This window comes from Tursiops truncatus, chromosome 2 (assembly GCF_011762595.2).
Source record: "Tursiops truncatus isolate mTurTru1 chromosome 2, mTurTru1.mat.Y, whole genome shotgun sequence".
Taxonomy (NCBI): domain Eukaryota; kingdom Metazoa; phylum Chordata; class Mammalia; order Artiodactyla; family Delphinidae; genus Tursiops; species Tursiops truncatus.
In genome coordinates, this window is record NC_047035.1 from 156894671 (window position 1) to 156914161 (window position 19491).

General features: G+C 44.5%; 1 protein-coding gene across 2 annotated transcripts in view; it reads left to right on the plus strand.

Annotated features, from left to right (window-relative positions):
• CAMK1D (calcium/calmodulin dependent protein kinase ID) overlaps positions 1–19491 on the plus strand; it is a 417170-nt gene that overhangs the window by 153988 nt on the left and 243691 nt on the right. For both annotated transcript variants that reach the window (XM_033852368.2, XM_019933273.3), the window contains exon 2: positions 10715–10846. In XM_033852368.2, coding sequence (XP_033708259.1) covers positions 10715–10846 — 132 coding nt within the window. The remainder of the gene's footprint in view (positions 1–10714; positions 10847–19491) is intronic.

Genomic DNA, 19491 nt, shown 5'->3' on the forward strand with positions numbered 1-19491 from the left:
GATTTGCACTCTCGGGGCAGAGCGGGAGGACAGCTCACCCAAAGGCAGCGTCTGACCCTCCCTTGCTGTCACGTGCCACGCTTGTGGGGAAGACCGCCTGCTAGCAGCCCAGCAGAGTGTCTTGAAAAGGACCTGGGAAGGGTTAGGAAGCATACGTTTTCCTTTCTGACCCTTACTACCTGAGCCTCAGTATCTTCATCTGTAAAACAGAGGGGACAGTAACTTCTTGGGCTGCTGTACGAATTGGATTTGTTGATAGGGGCCAAAGCACTTTGTAAAGGTCAAGTAGTACACAGCATCCGGCACCTCCAGTTACTCATATAACTTCTTTCTCCTTTAGGGAGGTAATGAGTGAAAAAGCTTATCGTATGTTTCCAACGTAACCATTTTTAAGCATGCAATTCGGGGGCATTAAGGACATTCACACTGTTGTGTAACCATGGCCATTATTCATCTTCTGAAGAACTTTTTCGTCTTCCCAAATGGAAACTCTGTCCCCATAACTCCCCATTCCCTCCTCTCCCATCCCCTGACACCCACCATACTACTCTCTGTCTCAATGAATTTGACTATTTTAGGTACTTTGTATAAGTGGAATCGTACAGGATTTGTCCTCTTGATTCTGGCCTGTTTCCCCGAGCATAATGTCTTCAGGGTTCATCCATGTCGTAGCCTGTGTCAGAATTCCATTCCTTTTTATGGCTGAATAATATTTCATTGTATGTTTATACCACAATTTGTTTATCCTTTTATCCATCAATGGATAATTGGGCTGTTTCTACCTTTTGGCTATTGTGAATAATGCTGCTATGAACATGGGTGTCCAAATACTGTTTGAGTCCCAGCTTTTGATTCTTTGGGGTGTATACACAAAAGCGGAACTGTAGGCTGAGTTTCATTCTGGTAGGACGGGAATATATCCTTGGCTTTGTGACTCTGCTTAGTAACCGTGGAGTCACAAGGGGCCTTGTTCGTTGTCAGGTCCCAGCTGCTTAGCTCACGAGGCCCTTTGCGTGTCTATGTCCCCTTGTCCTGCCCTCGCTGTGGGGTCACAGACAGTTCATCCCTCCCTCTCAACATCAGGGACAAAGACAGAGAAGCCTTCGATCCAAGAACACCATGTGTCACCTTGGCCTCAGCTGCCCGCAGCCGCCCACCAGCACTGGCTCTGATGGAGACCTCCAGCCCCCTCCCCATTGTCATGGGCCAAGGGGTTGATTCAGGAGAAACCGCACTTCTCACTCTGTCTCTGGGAGGGATTGATCTGCAGAGCAAGGAAGCACTTCTCTCATGTGTGCCCGACAGCTCAGCAGAATACCTCCTCTGCATTGGCCAAAGTCTGTTACTATTTTTACAGACTCTGAAAAGGAAGGAGCTCAGGGGGACACAGAGAGGGCAAGGGGACAGCCAAGGGGGAGAGGTCTGCCTGCAGTTCTTAGCTCAACTTCTGGCTGCTAAGGGGCTTTTCCACCTTTTGGAAAATGGGCGCAGTAAATCTGACAGACTCAGGAGAGAAACCGCTGGAGTGTCATCAGCATCAGGGACCCAGGAGACAAATGGGGCAACTGGAAATGAATGCATGGAATCCATGGCATAAAATCACCTTTGGTGCTACCCTAATGTTCGTAGCAGCACTATTTACAATAGCCAAGACATGGAAGCAACCTAAAGGTCCATGGACAGATGAATGGATAAAGAAGATATGGTACATATATACAATGGAATATTACTCAGCCATAAAAAAGAATGAAACACTGCCATTTGCAGCAACACAGATGGACCTAGAGATTATCATACTAAGTGAAGTAAGCCAGCCAGAGAAAAACAAATACCATATGATATCACTTATATGTGGAATCTAAAATATGATACAAATGAACTTATCTATGAAACAGAAACAGACTCATAGACATAGAGAACAGACTTGTGGTTGCCAAGGGGGAGGAGGGAAGAGGGATAAATTAGGAGTTTGGGATTAACAGATCTACACTACTATGTATAAAATAGATAAACAATGAGGACCTACTGTATATATAGCGCAGGGAACTATACTCAGTACCTTGTAATAACCTATAATGGAAAAGAATTTGAAGAAGAATATATATACGTATAATTGAATCCCTTTGCTGTACACCTGAAACTAACACAACCTTGTAAATTAACTATACTTCAGTAAAAAAAAAAAAAAAAAAAATCACCCGTGGTGCTAGAATCCTGGTCTTTCCTCACTGATTTTTTCTTGTCTCTAACGTGGATCTTGTTCCACTTCCTGGAGGACAGCGAAAGGGAGCAGGTCCATAGCCGTCCATGTTTCTTCCATCTAAGAACCCTCACTGGGAGAAGAATCCGCCTCAGTCCATCCCCGAGACAGACGTGAGGGAGAGGGGAAGCTCCTGGCTGGGGATTCCCTCAAGTTGTTATGAATTGACTTTTTTGGGCGAAAGCCATTGGCAGTGACCAAATGCCACTGGGAATGTCTGATGCCGTATATCACTCTGTGATAAATCTGTCCTGGGTTTTATGTATTTCTAGTTCATAATTGCTGTTCTGGCTGAGTCAAATATGAGGCATGTGGTGGGAGACTCCAACTTGGCCAATGCTTGTGAGCAGAGGATCTTTGTTCTGACATGTTCCACTTGGTTCTTTCGTTGAATGCCTACCTTCTGCCCCTCCAGTATCTATAATTAGATACAGACCTTGAAGATAGACAGACTCATCTCTCCAGAGTTAGGGTTCAGGAGGAACACTTGCCCCGAAGACTCACAGTTAATTGCACTAAGTGGAGTGAATTCCTTTCACTGGAAAGGATTTAAAATATATATATTCGTCTTCCTTTGGTCCAGGACAGATGCCTGTCCCTGTCAGATGGCACAAGAGGGGGAGAGAAAAGTCCGTTCTTGCATAGGCATCTCTCTTTTTTTTAAAATTAATTTTTATTGGAGTCTAGTTGATTTACAATGTTGTGTTTCTGCTGTACAGCAAAGTGAATCAGTTATACATATATCCACTCTTTTTTATTTTATTTATTTGTTTGAATTTTATTTAATTTATTTTTTTATACAGCAGGTTCTTATTAGTCATCCATTTTATACCCATCGCTGTATACATGTCAATTCCAATCTCCCAATTCATCACACCACCACCACCACCACCCCGCCGCTTTCCCCCACTTGGTGTCCATACATTTGTTCTCTACATCTGGGTCTCAATTTCTGTCCTGCAAACGGGTTCACCTGTACCATTTTTCTAGGTTCCACATATGTGCATTAATATTCGATATTTGTTTTTCTCTTTCTGACTAACTTCACTCTGTATGACAGTCTCTAGATCCATCTACATCTCTACAAATGACCCAATTTCGTTCCTTTTTATGGCTGAGTAATATTCCATTGTATATACGTACCACATCTTCTTTATCAATGCATCTGTCAAGGGGCATTTAGGTTGCTTCCATGACCTGGCTATTGTAAATAGTGCTGCAGTGAACATTGGGGTACATGTGTCTTTTTGAATTATGGTTTTCTCAGGGTATATGCCCAGTAGTGGGATTGCTGGGTCATATGGTAATTCTATTTTTGGTTTTTTAAGGAACCTCCATACTGTTCACCATAGCGGCTGTATCAATTTACATTCCCACCAACAGTGCAAGAGGGTTCCCTTTTCGCCACACCCTGTCCAGCATTTGTTGTTTGTAGATTTTCTGATGGTGCCCATTCTAACTGGTGTGAGGTGATACCACGCTGTAGTTTTGATTTGCATTTCTCTAATAACTAGTGATCTTGAGCAGCCTTTCATGTGCTTCTTGGCCATCTGTATGTCTTCTTTGGAAAAATGTCTATTTAGGTCTTCTGCCCATTTTTGCATTGGGTTGTTTGTTTTTCTAATGTTGAGTTGCATGGGCTGTTTATATATTTTGTAGATTAATCCTTGGTCTGTTGATTCGTTTGAAAATATTATCTCCCATTCTGAGGGTGGTCTTTTCATCTTGTTTGTAGTTTCCTTTGCTGTGCAAAAGCTTTTCAGTTTCATTAGGTCCCATTTGTTTCATTTGTTTTTATTTCCATTACTCTAGGACGTGGATCAAAAAAGATCTTGCTGTGATTTATGTCAAAGAGTGTTCTTCCTGTGTTTTCCTCTGAGAGTTTTATAGTGTCAGGTCTTACATTTAGGTCTCGAATCCATTTTGAGTATATTTTTGTGTATGGTGCTATGGAGTGTTCTAATTTAATTCTTTTACATGTAGCTGTCCAGTTTTCCCAGTACCGCTTATTGAAGAGACTGTCTTTTCTCCATCGTATATCCTTGCCTCCTCTGTCATAGATTTATTGACCATAGGTGCGTAGGTTTATCTCTGGGCTTCTATCCTGTTCCATTGATCTATATTTCTGGTTTTGTGCCAGTACCATATTGTCTTGATTACTGTAGCTTTGTAGTATAGTCTGAAGTCAGGGAGTCTGCTTCCTCCAGCTCTGTTTTTTTCCCTAAAGACTGCTTTGGCTATTTGGGGTCTTTTGTGTCTCCGTACAAATTTTAAGATTTTTTGTTCTAGTTCTGTAAAAAATGCCATTGGTAATTTGATAGGGATTGCATTGAATCTGTAGATTGCTTTAGGTAGTATAGTCACTTTCACAATATTGATTCTTCCAATCTAAGAACATGGTATATCTTTCCATCTCTTGGTATCATCTTTAATTTCTTTCATCAGTGTCTTAGAGTTTTCTGCATACAGGTCTTTTGTCTCCTTAGGTAGGTTTATTCCTAGGTATTTTATTCTTTTTGTTGCAGTGGTAAATGGGAGGGCTTCCTTAATTTCTCTTTCAGATTTTTCATCATTAGTGTATAGGAATGAGAGATTTCTGTGCATTAATTTTGTATCCTGCAACTTTACCAGATTCATTGATTAGCTCTAGTAGTTTTCTGGTGGCATCTTTAGGATTCTCTATGTATAGTATCATGTCATCTGCAAACAGTGACAGTTTTACTTCTTCTTTTCCAATTTATATTCCTTTTATTTCTTTTTCTTCTCTGATTGCCATGGCTAGGACTTCCAAAACTATGTTGAATAATATTGGTGAGAGTGGACATCCTTGTCTTGTTCCTGATCTTAAAGGAAATACTTTCAGTTTTTCACCATTGAGAATGATGTTTGCTGTGGGTTTATCGTATACGGCCTTTATTATGTTGAGGTAGGTTCCCTCTATGCCCACTTTCTGTAGAGTTTTTATCATAAATGGGTGTTGAATTTTGTCATAATCTTTTTCTGCATCTGTTGAGATGATCATATGGTTTTTATTCTTCAACTTGTTAATATGGTGTATCACATTGATTGATTTGCATATATTAGAATCCTTGCGTCCCTGGGATAAATCCCACTTGATCATGGTATATGATCCCTTTAATGTGCTGTTGGATTTGGTTTGCTAGTATTTTGTTGAGGATTTTTGCATCTATATTCATCAGTGATGTTGGTCTGTAATTTTCTTTTTTTGTAGTATCTTTGTCTGGTTTTGGTATTAGGGTGATGGTGGCCTCATAGAATGAGTTTGGGAGTGATCCTTGCTCTGCAATTTTTTGGAAGAGTTTGAGAAGGATGGGTGTTAGCTCTTCTCTAAATGTCTGATAGAATTCACCTGTGAAGCCATCTGGTCCTGGACTTTTGTTTGTTGGAAGATTTTTAATCACAGTTTCAATTTCATTACTTGTGATTGTTCTGTTCATATTTTCTGTTTCTTCCTGGTTCAGTCTTGGCAGGTTATACCTTTCTAAGAACTTTTCCATTTCTTCCAGGTTGTCCATTTTATTGGCCTAGAGTTGCTTGTAGTAGTCTCTTAGGATGCTTTGTATTTCTGCAGTGTCTGTTGTAACTTCTCCTTTTTCATTTCTAATTTTATTGATTTGAGTCCTCTCCCTCTTTTTCTTGATGAGTCTGGCTAATGGTTTATCAATTTTGTTTATCTTCTCGAAGAACCAGCTTTTAGTTTTATTGATCTTTGCTATTGTTTTATTTGTTTCTATTTCGTTTATTTCTGCTCTGATCTTTATGATTTCTTTCCTTCTGCTAATTTTGGGTTTTGTTTCTTCTTCTTTCTCTAGTTGCTTTAGGTATAAGGTTAGATTGTTTATTTGAGATGTTTCTTGTTTTTTGAGGTAGGCTTGTATTGCTATAAACTTCCCTCTTAGAACTGCTTTTGCTGCATCCCATAGGTTTTGGATCATTGTGTTTTCATTATCATTTGTCTCTAGGTATTTTTTGATTTCTTCACTGATCTCTTGGTCATTTAGTAATGTATTGTTTAGCCTCCATGTGTTTGTGTTTTTTTCATTTTTTTTTCACTGTAATTCATTTCTAATCTCATAGCATTGTGGTCAGAAAAGATGCGTGATATGATTTCAATTTTCTTAAATTTACTGAGGCTTGAATTGTGACCCAAGATGTGATCTATCCTGCAGAATGTTCCGTGTGCACTTGAGAAGAAACTGTAATCTGCTGTTTTTGGATGGAATGTCCTATAAATATCAATTAAATCTATCTGGTCTACTGTGTTATTTAAAGCTTGTGTTTCCTTATTACTTTTCTGTTTGGATGATCTGTCCATTGGTGTAAGTGAGATGTTGAAGTCCCCCACTATTAGTGTGTTACTGTTGATTTCCTCTTTTATAGCTGATAGCAGTTGCCTTATGTATTGAGGTGCTCCTATGTTGGGTGCATATATATATATAATTGGTTTATCTTCTTCTTGGATTGATCCCTTGATCATTATATAGTGTCCTTCTTTGTCTCTTGTAACGTTCTTTATTTTAAAGTCTATTTTATCTGATATGAGTATTGCTACTCCAGCTTTCTTTAGATTTCCATTTGCATGGACTGTCTTTTTCCATCCCCTCATTTTCAGCCTGAATGTGTCCCTCGGTCTGAAGTGGGTCTCTTGTAGACAGCATATATATGTGTCTTGTTTTTGTATCCATTCAGCAAGCCTGTGTCTTTTAGTTGGAGCATTTAATCCATTCACGTTTAAGGTAATTATAGATATGTATGTTCCTATGACCATTTTCCTAATAGTTTTGGGTTTGTTTTTGTAGGTGCTTTTCTTCTCTTGTGTTTCCCACTTAGAGAAGTTCCTTTAGCATTTGTTGTAGAGCTGGTTTGGTGGTGCTGAATTCTCTTAGCTTTTGCTTGTCTGTAAAGGTTTTAATTTCTCCATCAAATCTGAATGAGATCCTTGCCAGGTAGAGTAATCTTGGTTGTAGGTTCTTCCCTTTCATCACTTTAAGTATATCATGCCACTCCCTTCTGGCTTGTAGAGTTTCTGCTGAGAAATCAGCTGTTAACCTTATGGGAGTTCCCTTGTATGTCATTTGTCATTTTTCCCTTGCTGCTTTCAATAATTTTTCTCTGTCTTTAATTTTTGCCAATTTGATTACTATGTGTCTCAGTGTGTTTCTCATTGGGTTTATCCTGTATGGGACTCTCTGCACTTCCTGGACTTGGGTGGCTATTTCCTTTCCCATGTTAGGGAAGTTTTCGACTATAATCTCTTCAGATATTTTCTCTGGTCCTTTCTCTCTTCTCCTTTGGAACCCCTATAATGCAGATGTTGTTGCATTTAATGTTGTCCCAGAGGTCTCTCAGGCTGTCTTCATTTCATTTCATTCTTTATTCTGTTCCGTGGCAGTGAATTCCACCATTCTGTCTTCCAGGTCACTTATCCGTTCTTCTGCCTCAGTTATTCTACTATTGATTCCTTCTGGTATATTTTTCATTTCAGTTATTGTGTTGTTCATCTCTGTTTGTTTGTTCTTTAATTCTTCTAGGTCTTTGTTAAACATTTCTTGCATCTTCTCGATCTTTGCCTCCATTGTTTTTCTGAGGTCCTGGATCATCTTCACTATCATTATTCTGAATTCTTTTTCTGGAAGGTTCCCTATCTCTACTTCATTTAGTTGTTTTTCTGGGGTTTTATCTTGTTACTTCATCTGGTACATAGCCCTCTGCCTTTTCATCTTGTCTGTCTCAGTGAATGTGGTTTTTGTTCCACAGGCTGCAGGATTGTCGTTCTTCTTGCTTTTGCTGTCTGCCCTCTGGTGGATGAGGCTATCTTAGAGGCTTGTGCAAGTTTCCTGATGGGAGGGGCTGGTGGTGGGTAGAGCTGACTGTTGCTCTGGTGGGCAGAGCTCAGTAAAACTTTAATCCGCTTGACTGCTGTAGGGTGGGTCTGGGTTCCCTCCTTGTTGGTTGTTTGGCCTGAGGCAACGCAACCCTGGAGCCTACCTGGGCTCTTTGGTGGGGCTAATGGCAGACTCTGGGAGGGCTCATGCCAAGGAGTACTTCCCAGAACTTCTGCTGCCAGTGTCCTTGTCTTCATGGTGAGCCACAGCCACCCCCCCCACCTCTTCAGGAGACCCTCCAACACTAGCAGGTAGGTCTGGTTCAGTCTCCTATGCCGTCACTGCTCCTTCCCCTGGGTCCTGATGCGCACACAGTACTTTGTGCGTGCCCTCCAAGAGTGGAGTCTCTGTTTCCCTCAGTCCTGTCGAAGTCCTGCAGTCAAATCCCGCTAACTTTCAAAGTCTGATTCTCTGGGAATTCCTCCTCCTGTTGCCGGACCCCCAAATTGGGAAGCCTGACATGGGGCTCAGAACCTTTACTCCAGTGGGTGGACTTCTGTGGTACAAGTGTTCTCCAGTCTGTGAGTCACCCACCCAGCAGTTATGGGATTTGATTTTATTGTGATTGCGCCCCTCCTAGCATCTCATAGTGGCTTCTCCTTTGTCTTTGGATGTGGGGTATCTTTTTTTGGTGAGTTCCAGTGTCTTCCTGTTGATGATTGTTCACCAGTTAGTTCGGGTGTTCTTGCAAGAGGGAGTGAGAGCACGTCCTTCTACTCTGCCATCTTGAACCAATCTCCCCACTCTTTTTTAGATTCTGTTCCCATATAGGTCATTACGGAGTATTGAGTAGAGTTCCCTGTGCCAACCGTAGTTCTTTTTTTTTTTTAATTTATTTACTTATTTTTGGCTGTGTTGGGTCTTCATGTCTGCGTGAGGGCTTTCTCTAGTTGTGGCAAGGGTGGGCCGCTCTTCATCACGGTGTATGGGCCTCTCACTATCGCGGCCTCTCTTGTTGCGGAGCACAGGGTCCAGATGCGCAGGCTCAGTAGTTGTGGCTCACGGGCCCAGCCGCTCCGCGGCATGTGGGATCTTCCCCGACCAGGGCTCGAACCTGTGTCCCCTGCATTAGCAGGCCGACTCTTAACCACTGCGCCACCAGGGAAGCCTCCAACCATAGTTCTTATTATCTGTTTTATATAGAGTACTGTGTGTATGTCAATCCCAAGCTCCCAATTTATCCCACCCCCACTTTTCCCCCTTGGTAACCATAAGTTTGTTTTCTACATCTGTGACTCTCTGTTTTGTAAATACGTTCATTTGTACCATTTTTTTAAGATGCCACATGCAAGCGATATCATATGATATTTGTCTTTCTCTGTCTGACTTCCTTCACTCAGTATGGTAGTCTCTAGGTCTACCCATGTTTCTGCAATTGACAATATTTTGTTCTTTTTTATGGCTGAGTAATATTCCATTGTATATATGTACCACATCTTCTTTATCCCTTCCTCCATTGCTTAGGCATCTCTTTGATGTTGGCTGAAGAACAAAGGCCCTGAGGGACCAATATTGGGATGACATTGGTCCTTCTAGTGGTTTCTTTTGATGTAGGAGAGTTTGTCTCTAGTCATAACTGTTTAGAAGCCATGTTTGGTGTGTCTCAGAGGAAATGAGTCACTCCTGAAAATGTAGGGATAGAGAATGACTCGGTGGTTTTCCGCGGCCTGCGAGCACAAAGCCCAGGTTACAGAGGTCTGCAGCGGGCAGTGGAGGTGTCTGTTTTTGTTTGAGTTGTTAGGGAAGTTGTGCCCCAGTACAGGAGCAGCATCCAGGCATTGTCTGCTGGAAATAGACAAGGTGTCAGGTGGGGGGACAATGCAGCGTCTGGGGCTTGCAGACCACCTCTCTGAAGAAATGTAATCTCTGGCCCCGAATGTTCTGGTTACATTTTCAGTTTGGTGATGTGGCCTCACAGAGTTAGATTTCTGTTTTCCGGCAGGAAGTTCTCCCCACTCAGGGCATCATGTTTCTTTTCATTTGTTTGGTTGAAAAAAGAAACAAGCTGCCCACTGCAGCCCTGCGTGGCCTTGAAATTTAATTAACCTGTGTGGGTACCGTGCGTCACACACGTTAATTACACCCGTACCTATCTTTGAGAATTAATTACGGCTTTGCCAAGTGCTCTGAAATTTTCTTGGGAATGAAAGGGCCTGGGAGGAATCTAGACATTTCGGTGTTATCCTCTCATCTCCTTGGGGGTGTGGGTGCTGACAGCTTCAGACGGACCTGATCTTTCCCGCAGGAACCTTTCTGGAGCTTTTCTGTTGCTCCCAAGTGACTGCTGCTTGGTTGTTGTGCAGGATGGCAGGTGCCCACACCCACGTGGGCATTCCTGTGTCCCTTTGCAAGAGGTCACACTTGCCTTTGTCTACCCTCTGCACAAAGAAGTTTGGTTGGGAGTGTGGCTGGTTAAAAAGTCACAGTGATGCCGGGAATTGTTCTTCTTGTTGTTACTCAGATTTTGGTAGTGGGATCAGAGGAGCTGTCGGGAATGCCCAGATCTCCTGAATCTAAGCCGCTTCTTTTTCTCCCTCTTTGTTCACAGTGGGGCATTTTCCGAAGTGGTCTTAGCTGAAGAGAAGGCAACTGGAAAACTCTTTGCGGTGAAATGTATCCCCAAGAAGGCACTGAAGGGCAAAGAAAGCAGCATAGAGAATGAGATTGCGGTCCTGAGAAAGTAAGTACCAGGAGGGACGGCCTCCTTCCCCCACCGCCCGGTGGATGATGCTCCGGGGTGATCGGGCCTCTGGCCCACAGGAGGGAGGAGGCTGCCGGGAGCTGGCTGCCCAGTGGTCGGAGAGGGTGACCAGGATGCTGGCCCGCAGTGAGGGGTGGGCTTGTTAACCCTGACTGCCTTTCGTGCAGGGCGTCCAGAGCACTTTCCACATTATAGAGCATTTCCTAATGTCTGTGCCAGTCATTTAGGTTGTTATTCTTTCCAAAGAACATGGCAGTCAGATGGACTCGGTTTTGAACCGAGACCCCGCCACTCCCTGCAGCTGGGTGACCTTGGGCTGGTTCCTGAGCTCTGAGCCTCCTCCATAAACTGGAGTTAACAGTATCCTCCCAGGTGTCCTCAGGATTAAGTGAGATGGCGCTTAGCAAGTGTTTGTTCAGCACCTGCTGCATAGTAAGTGCTCAATGAAAGGGTAGCTGCCACTGCCACTGGCCCCCATTACTATTATTGTTTTCTTGTTGTTGTTGCTTTATTTTATAAGAAGGAGGTGAAGCTCAGAAATGGAAGTCACTTGTCCATCGCCTTGCAGCTCAGATGTGGCACAGCCAGGGAGGTAACCCCCCCTCCCCCGCCCCACCAGTGTGATTTCCAGTCTTTGGTGGGTCTCCTGCTCTCTGCCACACACCTGGCACCTGGCACCCAGAGAGTGCCAGAGCTCACTGGTTACCTGCTTCACCTCTTCACTGAGTTTGATTTTGCTCCCCGTGTGATAGAACCTGGATGGGGTTCCTGGACCCAATTCCAAGGTGTGTGGCTCAGGGTTTTACCACACCAACAAACAATTCTTTGTTGCCAGCAGGGTGTCCGAGAGCTCACCTCAGTCCTGACACTGTCTACCCGGAGACAGAATCAGATCGCACAGGTGAAGGGCTCAGTCCCATGAGACCGCTCCCCACTTCAGGCTCCAGTCTCAAGCTTGGGTTGTTACCTGTACTTCTGACCAACTGGTTATAAGTCAGAGGTTCCCAGGGCCCTCTCCTGGGGTTCGATCAATTTGCTAGAATGGCTCACAGAACTCAGGAAAACCCGTTTACTCACTAGATTACCGAATTATTCTGAAAGGATATTAAAGGATGCGAACCAACAGCTAGATGGAAGAGATACACAGGGCAGGGTCCCGAACAAGGGAGCTTCTGTCCTCTTGGACCGTGGGGCAGCGCGGTGGCATGCAGAAGCGTTCTGGTTCTCCAATGTGGAAGCTCTGCAAAAAGGGACAAAAACTTGTCCTTTGGGCTTTTTATGGAGGCTTCGTTATATAGTCGTGATTGATAAAGATCATTGGTCATTGGTGATTGGTTCAACCTCCAGCCCCTCTCCCCTCCCCAGAAATCAGGGGGATGGAACTGAAAGTCCCAACCCTCTAGTCACGTGGTTGGTTCTCCTGGCAACCAGCCCCCATCCTTAGGTGCTTCTAAAAGTCACCTCATTCACATAACAAAGAAACTTCTGGCTCTCTCAACACTTAGGAAACTCCAAAGGTTTTTGGGAGCCGTGAGTCAGGAACTGTGGACAAGACCAAATATATATATGAGAAATATTTTTTGGTCATCTCAGTGACCAAATATATATTTCTCATAAATCACAGTTTCGCAGAATCAAATCAAAATCATGCCTCCAGCCCACTGGTGCCACAGAGAACCATTCTGATGTGGCTGGATCCACCCAAAAGATGGCCTCCCGTTAGCGTGGTGTCCAGGCTGCTTCCCATGTCCTCACGATCGAGCCATTCCCCCGTGTCTCACAAGGTTTGGGGGAACAAACCTTTATATGGGACCTGCTTTTGCGTGATTGGGGTGTATCTGAGCATTGTGCTGTGAAGATTTTAAGCTCTCCTATTAGTGAAAGATGTTAGAAGTATCCTTGAGATTTGGGGGGTTTGGAATCAGCACAAAGTAAGAATCAGATAAGCAAAGAAAAATGGGAACAAGCCTTACAGGGCCTCAGAACAAGATGTCACACTCTCTGCATTCTTCCTGAGTAAGCCACGTCTCCCACTTCTGTGTCTTGGGGACCAACAGTGCCCTCGGAACAGTGCTTTGTTGCCGTCAATACAAACCCAGCGCCACTGAGGTGGTCCGGATCTTCCTGTTCTGCAGCGTGTGTGATGTGTGTTCTAGAACAAGTGGGTCTCGATGGCTTTTAAGTCCAAGGGTTTTCTGTTATTTGTTTGGTTGGTTTCTAGGTTGTCTCTTAGGGACCTGAAGAGTTTCAGGTTGTCCTGTGAGGACTGCATGAAATGATTCTGTGGCGGAGAATTTGGGAAAACAAATTACTCTAAGTACATTAGCATCCGGCCGGAAAACAGTATGTTAATGAAACATTTATTTAAATTGTTCATTTTCCAATATGAAATCGGCACTCAGAGAAGAGGATATTGGCTGTGTATGAAGTTGTAGCCACATTGCAGATATTTGGCATTTGAGATGGGATTCTGGGTGGGCTCAGAGCTTCCCCAGAGGGCCTACCTTGGGGCACAGGGGCTGCTGGATGCTGAGTCAAGGATGGTGCCTTTATTTTCATGTGTCTCCCTTATGGGCTTAGAAGCCACAAAGCCGGGGAAGTCAGTTTTATTCTCAGTGTTATCTTGCATCTACATGGGCAAGGGCAGCAGTGTAGACTTCATAAGCCAGTCTTCGTTCATGCCTTGTTCCCTCTGCTTTAAGTAGTGTCTCCACCCTGTGCCTCATTCAAATAATACACACTTCCAGCAAGAGGGCATTTAAAAGCAAGAGAGGGGACTTCCCTGGCAGTCCAGTGGTTAAGACTCCACGCTCCCAATGCGTGAGACGTGGGTTCAGTCCCTGGTGGGGGAACTAAGATCTCGCATGCTGTGCGGTGTGGCCAATTAAAAACAATTAAAAAATAAATATATCAACTATACTTCAATAAAAAATAAAAATTAAGAAAAAATAAAAGCAAGGGAGGACCAGGGATTGGGAATCACTTATTTTGATAATTCTCACTCTCTGCTGTTGGCGTGCCTTGAAGTGTGACCCTTTTTTCAGGAATGGAAGACAAAGAAATGATTTTTCAGGGGATAAAAGGTGCTGTATCCCCTGTACTGATTTCTTGTTTCGGTCCCCTGCGAAGGATTTATAAGCGGAGTAAGAAGCCGTTCCAGGTTATAAGCAGCCGGAAGCAAAGTATGTGAGTTGTAAGGAAGATAGTTTTGAAACTGCTGTCAGAAGCCGCCATTGAAGCATTCATTCATTTCACTGATGTTTAGTAAATTCCTACGCACCAGTTGGAACCAAGGTTGAAAAGACAAGATACAATCCTTGCCCTCCAGGAGCTAAATAAGTGCAGTAACGTCGCAGATACTGTGTGAGAGGTCTGACCAGGGGCTCAAGAGTAGGGCTGCCCAGTTTTCCCTTTGGGGTGGGGTGTGAGGGTAGGCTTCTTGGAGGAGGTGGGTCCGGACAATGAATATATTTCGCTGAGGGCAGAAAGGCAGAGGGATATTCCAACCAGGAAGGAGCAGTGCAAACAGAGGAAAGGAGATGGGGAGGCAGGCTGGTGTGCTGGGAACTCCACATAGCTCACTGGACCAGGTGGAGGGTTCAAGGCGAGGTGTGGGAGACCTGAGGTTGGGGAGGCTGGATCGGGGGGGCTGTATACCGCAGTTTATCCGCTAGACAGAGGGGAGCCTTGAAGGATTGTTTCATAGAGATTATTGTTGCTGAACTTGGAAGGATAGATTGGGGGGCGGGCAAGACTCACTCTAGGGGGAGCAGTTAGGCAGCCGTTGGAGGCGTCGGGGAAGCAATGCATTGAAACAGGAGGTGTGTGTTGGGATGCAAGGGGCAAAATGGAATCTCCAGGACTTAGGGATTCAGGAAGAGTGAGGGGAGGATTGAGGGGAGAGTGGATTCTAGGATAACTATCAGGTTTCTGATTGGATACCTGGGTGGGTAACGACCCCATTAGCTGAGATCAGAAATCCAGGAGCCGGAGGGCAGGTGATGAGTTCTGATTCAGACATGCTGGTCTTGGGAATGGCTGGGTGGAGTTGACCAGTTGACCATGGAGGTCTGGAGCTCAGCAGCTCAGCTGTGATCTGGGCTTGCTGGATGTTAAAATTTTCTGAAAACACATATTAAAAAATCCTTTGGTACTTTCCACAGCTAAATCATTGTAGATAGGGTCCCAGACAGGCCTGCATTATTCCAAATTCTGTCATATACCCTGGTCGTTTGTATATTTCCAGGCTATTTTTCATCCAGGGAGGCCCATCTGGGAGACTGCTTGCCCTCCTACGTGTTGCGTTTATTGCAGGGTGAGAGATTTACGTATTTCATTGGATTTAAGTAATGTAGCTAATATATCCTTAAGGATGTCTTTTTTCTTGCTCTGAAAATAGTTCCAAAATGAATCTCCTCCTTGAAAGTGGATATTAAACCAAGCTCAGAGGGAATAAAAAGAGGCTGGCTTCATGGTAGACAGTTACTATGTAGCAGAGAGAGACGCTGTCTGACTGGCCAGGGGCAGGGTCTGTGTGGCTCAGTACCACCTTTCCCTGGTGGAATGGTTAGCTCAGGTCCCACGCAGGGAGTGTTATCTGCATTATGGAATATCACATCATCAGTGTTACATACCCTGCACTGGATTATAGAGTTTATCGTTTCTGTAGTATTGTTTACTTCGAGGGCAGGCACTACCCAAATCCAATCTCAAGGCAACACATAAAGTATTTTTGGAGAAGTAGAAAGGCAAATATATAGACAGTCTGTATTGAAATGGGGGGATGAAGGGGCTGCATAAAGCTGGAATATGGGAGATGGAAGAAACAGGACAGATGTATTTAGAGTAGCCCTTTTCCTAACAGTTGGGGTAACCGAGGCTCAGACTGGTTAAAGAGTTACTGTGCTTATGAAACATGGCACCAGGATTCCACACGCTGTTGTAATGGTTACTTTGTCGGCTACAGAGGTGATCTTCCCTGGGGGAGGAGCCTGGGTAGCGATTGCTTTTAAATCGCATGTTCTCCATCTTGAATACACTGAGGAGTCTCAGCTGACGGTCTCTGCCTTCTTCTCTCTAAAGCAGTGGTTTTCAACCCTGGTGGCACATTGAAATCACCTGGGAAGCTTTTCCGACCATCCTGACACCCAGGCTCCATCCTAGACCAGTTGAGTTAGAATTGGAGGTTATGGTGGCCGTTGGGAAATTTTGAAAAGCAGCCCCTCTCCAACCCGAGATTCTTACCTGCATTCAAGTCAGTGTTGAGAACAGCTGCTCTAGGGCCTCAAGGTCTCACCTCCCAGCGGGGTAGAGATGCTCTTCACGTGTCCGGGAGTAGGGAAAGATGTGTACACACATGTGTGCGTGCGCACGCACACTCACACACTTACATACACACACACGCACACACACGCACACACACGCACACACACACACACACACCAGATGACGTTTCCTTTAGGTGAGAGGCTTCATTTAGAGAAGCAAACTCAAATGTGGTCCCTTTTGAAGAGCTGGGTTTTATACTAAGAGAGGGGAATTGACCTGACCCCATCCTCCGATCAGTGGGGAGTGGGCACCAGCCACTGGCTGGGTTCAAGAGCGAGAACCTGGCTTTTTGAGGGTGGCAGGGGAAGTAGGGGCAGTGATGGCCATTTCCGGCCTGGAGAGGCTGGCGTAGGGGTTGGTCAAGTCAGCAGGACTCAGTGACAAGGCCACTATCTGAAGGGGGTCAGGGCTGCTGAAGGCGGCAGACGCCAAAGCCCAGGATCCGCTAAGGCCAAGGTCAGGATGGATCTCCGGCAGGGTGGTGGGGCTGGGTCTTCTGGGGGGAGCGTGAGTCAGCACCTCAACCAGGGGAGAGCCGGGCTCCAGAGGCCTGGGCACTTCTTACAGTAGTTTGATTTCCTGGTTATCTTGGACAGACATGTTTCTCTCCTACAGATTAACTAGAGGGAAGGCAGGCAGCTTGAGCCCCCAAAGGAGAGGACAGCTGGTTTTGAATTAAGTATTAGCCTTCAGAGAAAGGCTTTTCTGTAAATGAACGCATTTAAATCTGGCTTGCTTCTGCTCCTGCAGCTTTGTTCTGATGGCAGCCTGGCCCGTTTGCTTCTTTAAATCACTGCCAAGTGACAGTTTATTGTGTGTGTTAGAGGAACAGACGCATCAATAGAAATTCATCGATTCAGGGCGAACAAAACCACTTTTCCAATGACTGAAAATGGCTGAGCTGGTAAAGCTGATACTTGAGTTTCTCAGGCACCAATTCAGCTTTTGAAGGATCTGATCTGCCTGGAAGATGATGTTCCAACATGGAGAGACTCTCCTCTGGAAAGGTAGTGTCGGGATTAAGGACACAGGCAGGAAGTAAGAAGAGGAATGGCTGGAGGCCCTGTGATAACAACCAGGGAGGCAGGTCTATCTGTTAGGATCCTAGAACCCTTCGCTCCCCTGGAAAAGCCTTGCTGAAAGTTCCCTTAATTCTGGGAAAAATGTGCAGTTCGAGCAAAACAGGTTGAGGGATGCAGTTAAGTTATTTGGTGGTGGTTATTGTGCTGTGTGTGTGATTAAAGTCACAGTCTTGTCAGGCTTGGAGCATGCACGGGTGGGTGTATCTGCCCAAGGCCCCTAGTCCTGTTGGAAAATTGACAACAGCCCATCCTGGACCTGTTCACACCAGGCTCAGTGAAAGCATCAGACACACGCACGAGCTGATGCTCGTCCCTCTGGCCCTACCAGAGATCTGACCTTGGAATCTTGCTGAATTTGGTGGACTTTCTCCTCTTTCGCTCTATACCTCGGCCTCTCCATTTCTTTGAGCCCCGTGGATCTGACTGTAAACTCCGCTTTGTTCAGACCACTATTTGCTGGTCGTTGTTTACTTCATCCTAACAGTGGGCATGTGTATAAGAAATAAAACTGGTCTCATGCCAGCGTGACTTTACAGCCAAAACGGGATACATTTGATGCTTCCAAGTGGCTTTCCCATGATGCTTTGTCCATAGCTGATAATCCAGCCACATTTTTAAAATTTGATTTGAGATCCAGAATCAATGCACTTTTATGAGTTTTTATCAATTTCTTGGGCATTGCTTACAGAATGCCATGAATGGGAGGAAAAGGGAATTGGTGGTATCCCTTAGTACAAAACAGGGATATTCAAACTAGTTTGACCAGGCATGTTGGCTTATCTTTCCAGTGACCGTGAACCTCTGGGGCCACTCCCTGCCTGCGGTTTCTGCTTCCCAAGTATCATGTGAAGTGTGGCTCTTATGATCAGACTGACTCCCTTTCTTCATGCCTTGTTCCAGTAACACTGTGCAACTGAGATTTTAAATGCATGTCTGATTTGACCCTCCCCACCTTAATTCTGGGAAGTCACCTGCTTGATGGAATCCAAGCTCCGTTGTAAACAGCCCCTCCCCTCCACTTTGCCATCTTGCTGTGTAGCGTTCACCTCCTCACCCCCCAAGTTCAGTTTCATTCTTCCAGAACGAACAGATGATTGCTGCACAGATGATTCAGGCCTCTGCCTCACCTTCCCTCTCCTTCCTGCTACAGTAGGCTAAGCCTCAGTTTGAGATGCCCCCTCCTTCAGGATTCCCCCCCTCCATTGTCCCTGCTGGGGGTGGGGGCCCTTCCCTCTGAGACCCCACGGCACCAAGCTTACCTCTGTCGCTCCTGACTCTGACTGTGAGGTCCACTTCCTGTGGATTTCCTGAGTCCAGCCCTGAGCTAAAGGCATGGTGGGGAGCATGGAGGGGAGGAGTGGGTGGAGGAGATTCAGGTGATAATACGGAGTTAGAAACACTGGGCTCAGGAGCTGACTCAATAGAGATTAGGGCGAGGAAGAAATCTCTGCTGACTTCTAGTGGGCTTTCATGACCCAGCGCACACAGGTCCATCAACCAATGGGGGCAGGGAGCATCCTGGAAAACGAGGCAGAGGCGAAGATGATTCTCCTATAACAACAAGGCTGACTTCATCCAGTCTGGCTGTTCCTACCACCTTTTATACTGTATGTATTACTCTGTAGATATTTAGAGTAGTTGAAGAAACATTGTGTTAGTGTTAGTTATTTACATGCTTATTTCCGTTTGCTAGCTCTCTGTCAGCTAATCTGGTTCTGTGTTTGGGCAGTTCAGCCCTTGTGTGGATGGTTGGTGGTTTAATTTCCTCTAATAATATATCTTGGCAAATGTTTTCTCCCTTCTTCAGTAAACTTACTTAGCTAATGATTTATATAAATTTTATTTAAATGATTCCAACAGATTGTGTGAGTTGATATCTGTATCTGTATATATCTCTCTATGTGTATGTGAATATATATGTGTGTGTGTATATGTATTTCTTGTCTGATATTTCAAAAAAATCAGAATAGCCTTATATTGGAGGGTATTTCACAGCATGAAAGATTAAGTACAAGGAGTCCTAGGATAGACCAGGATGGCAAATACAGAAAAAGAAATAAATATACCCCAAAGGTTCACTGTTTCTTTTCTGTTAAACTTTAGGTTGTGTCAGTTCTATTTTCGACATGGTTTTGGCATTGTTTATATGGGTAGATAAGTGATTTCAGTGAAGTTTTATTTATGACTCATTATCTAGTTTAAACTCTATAAAAT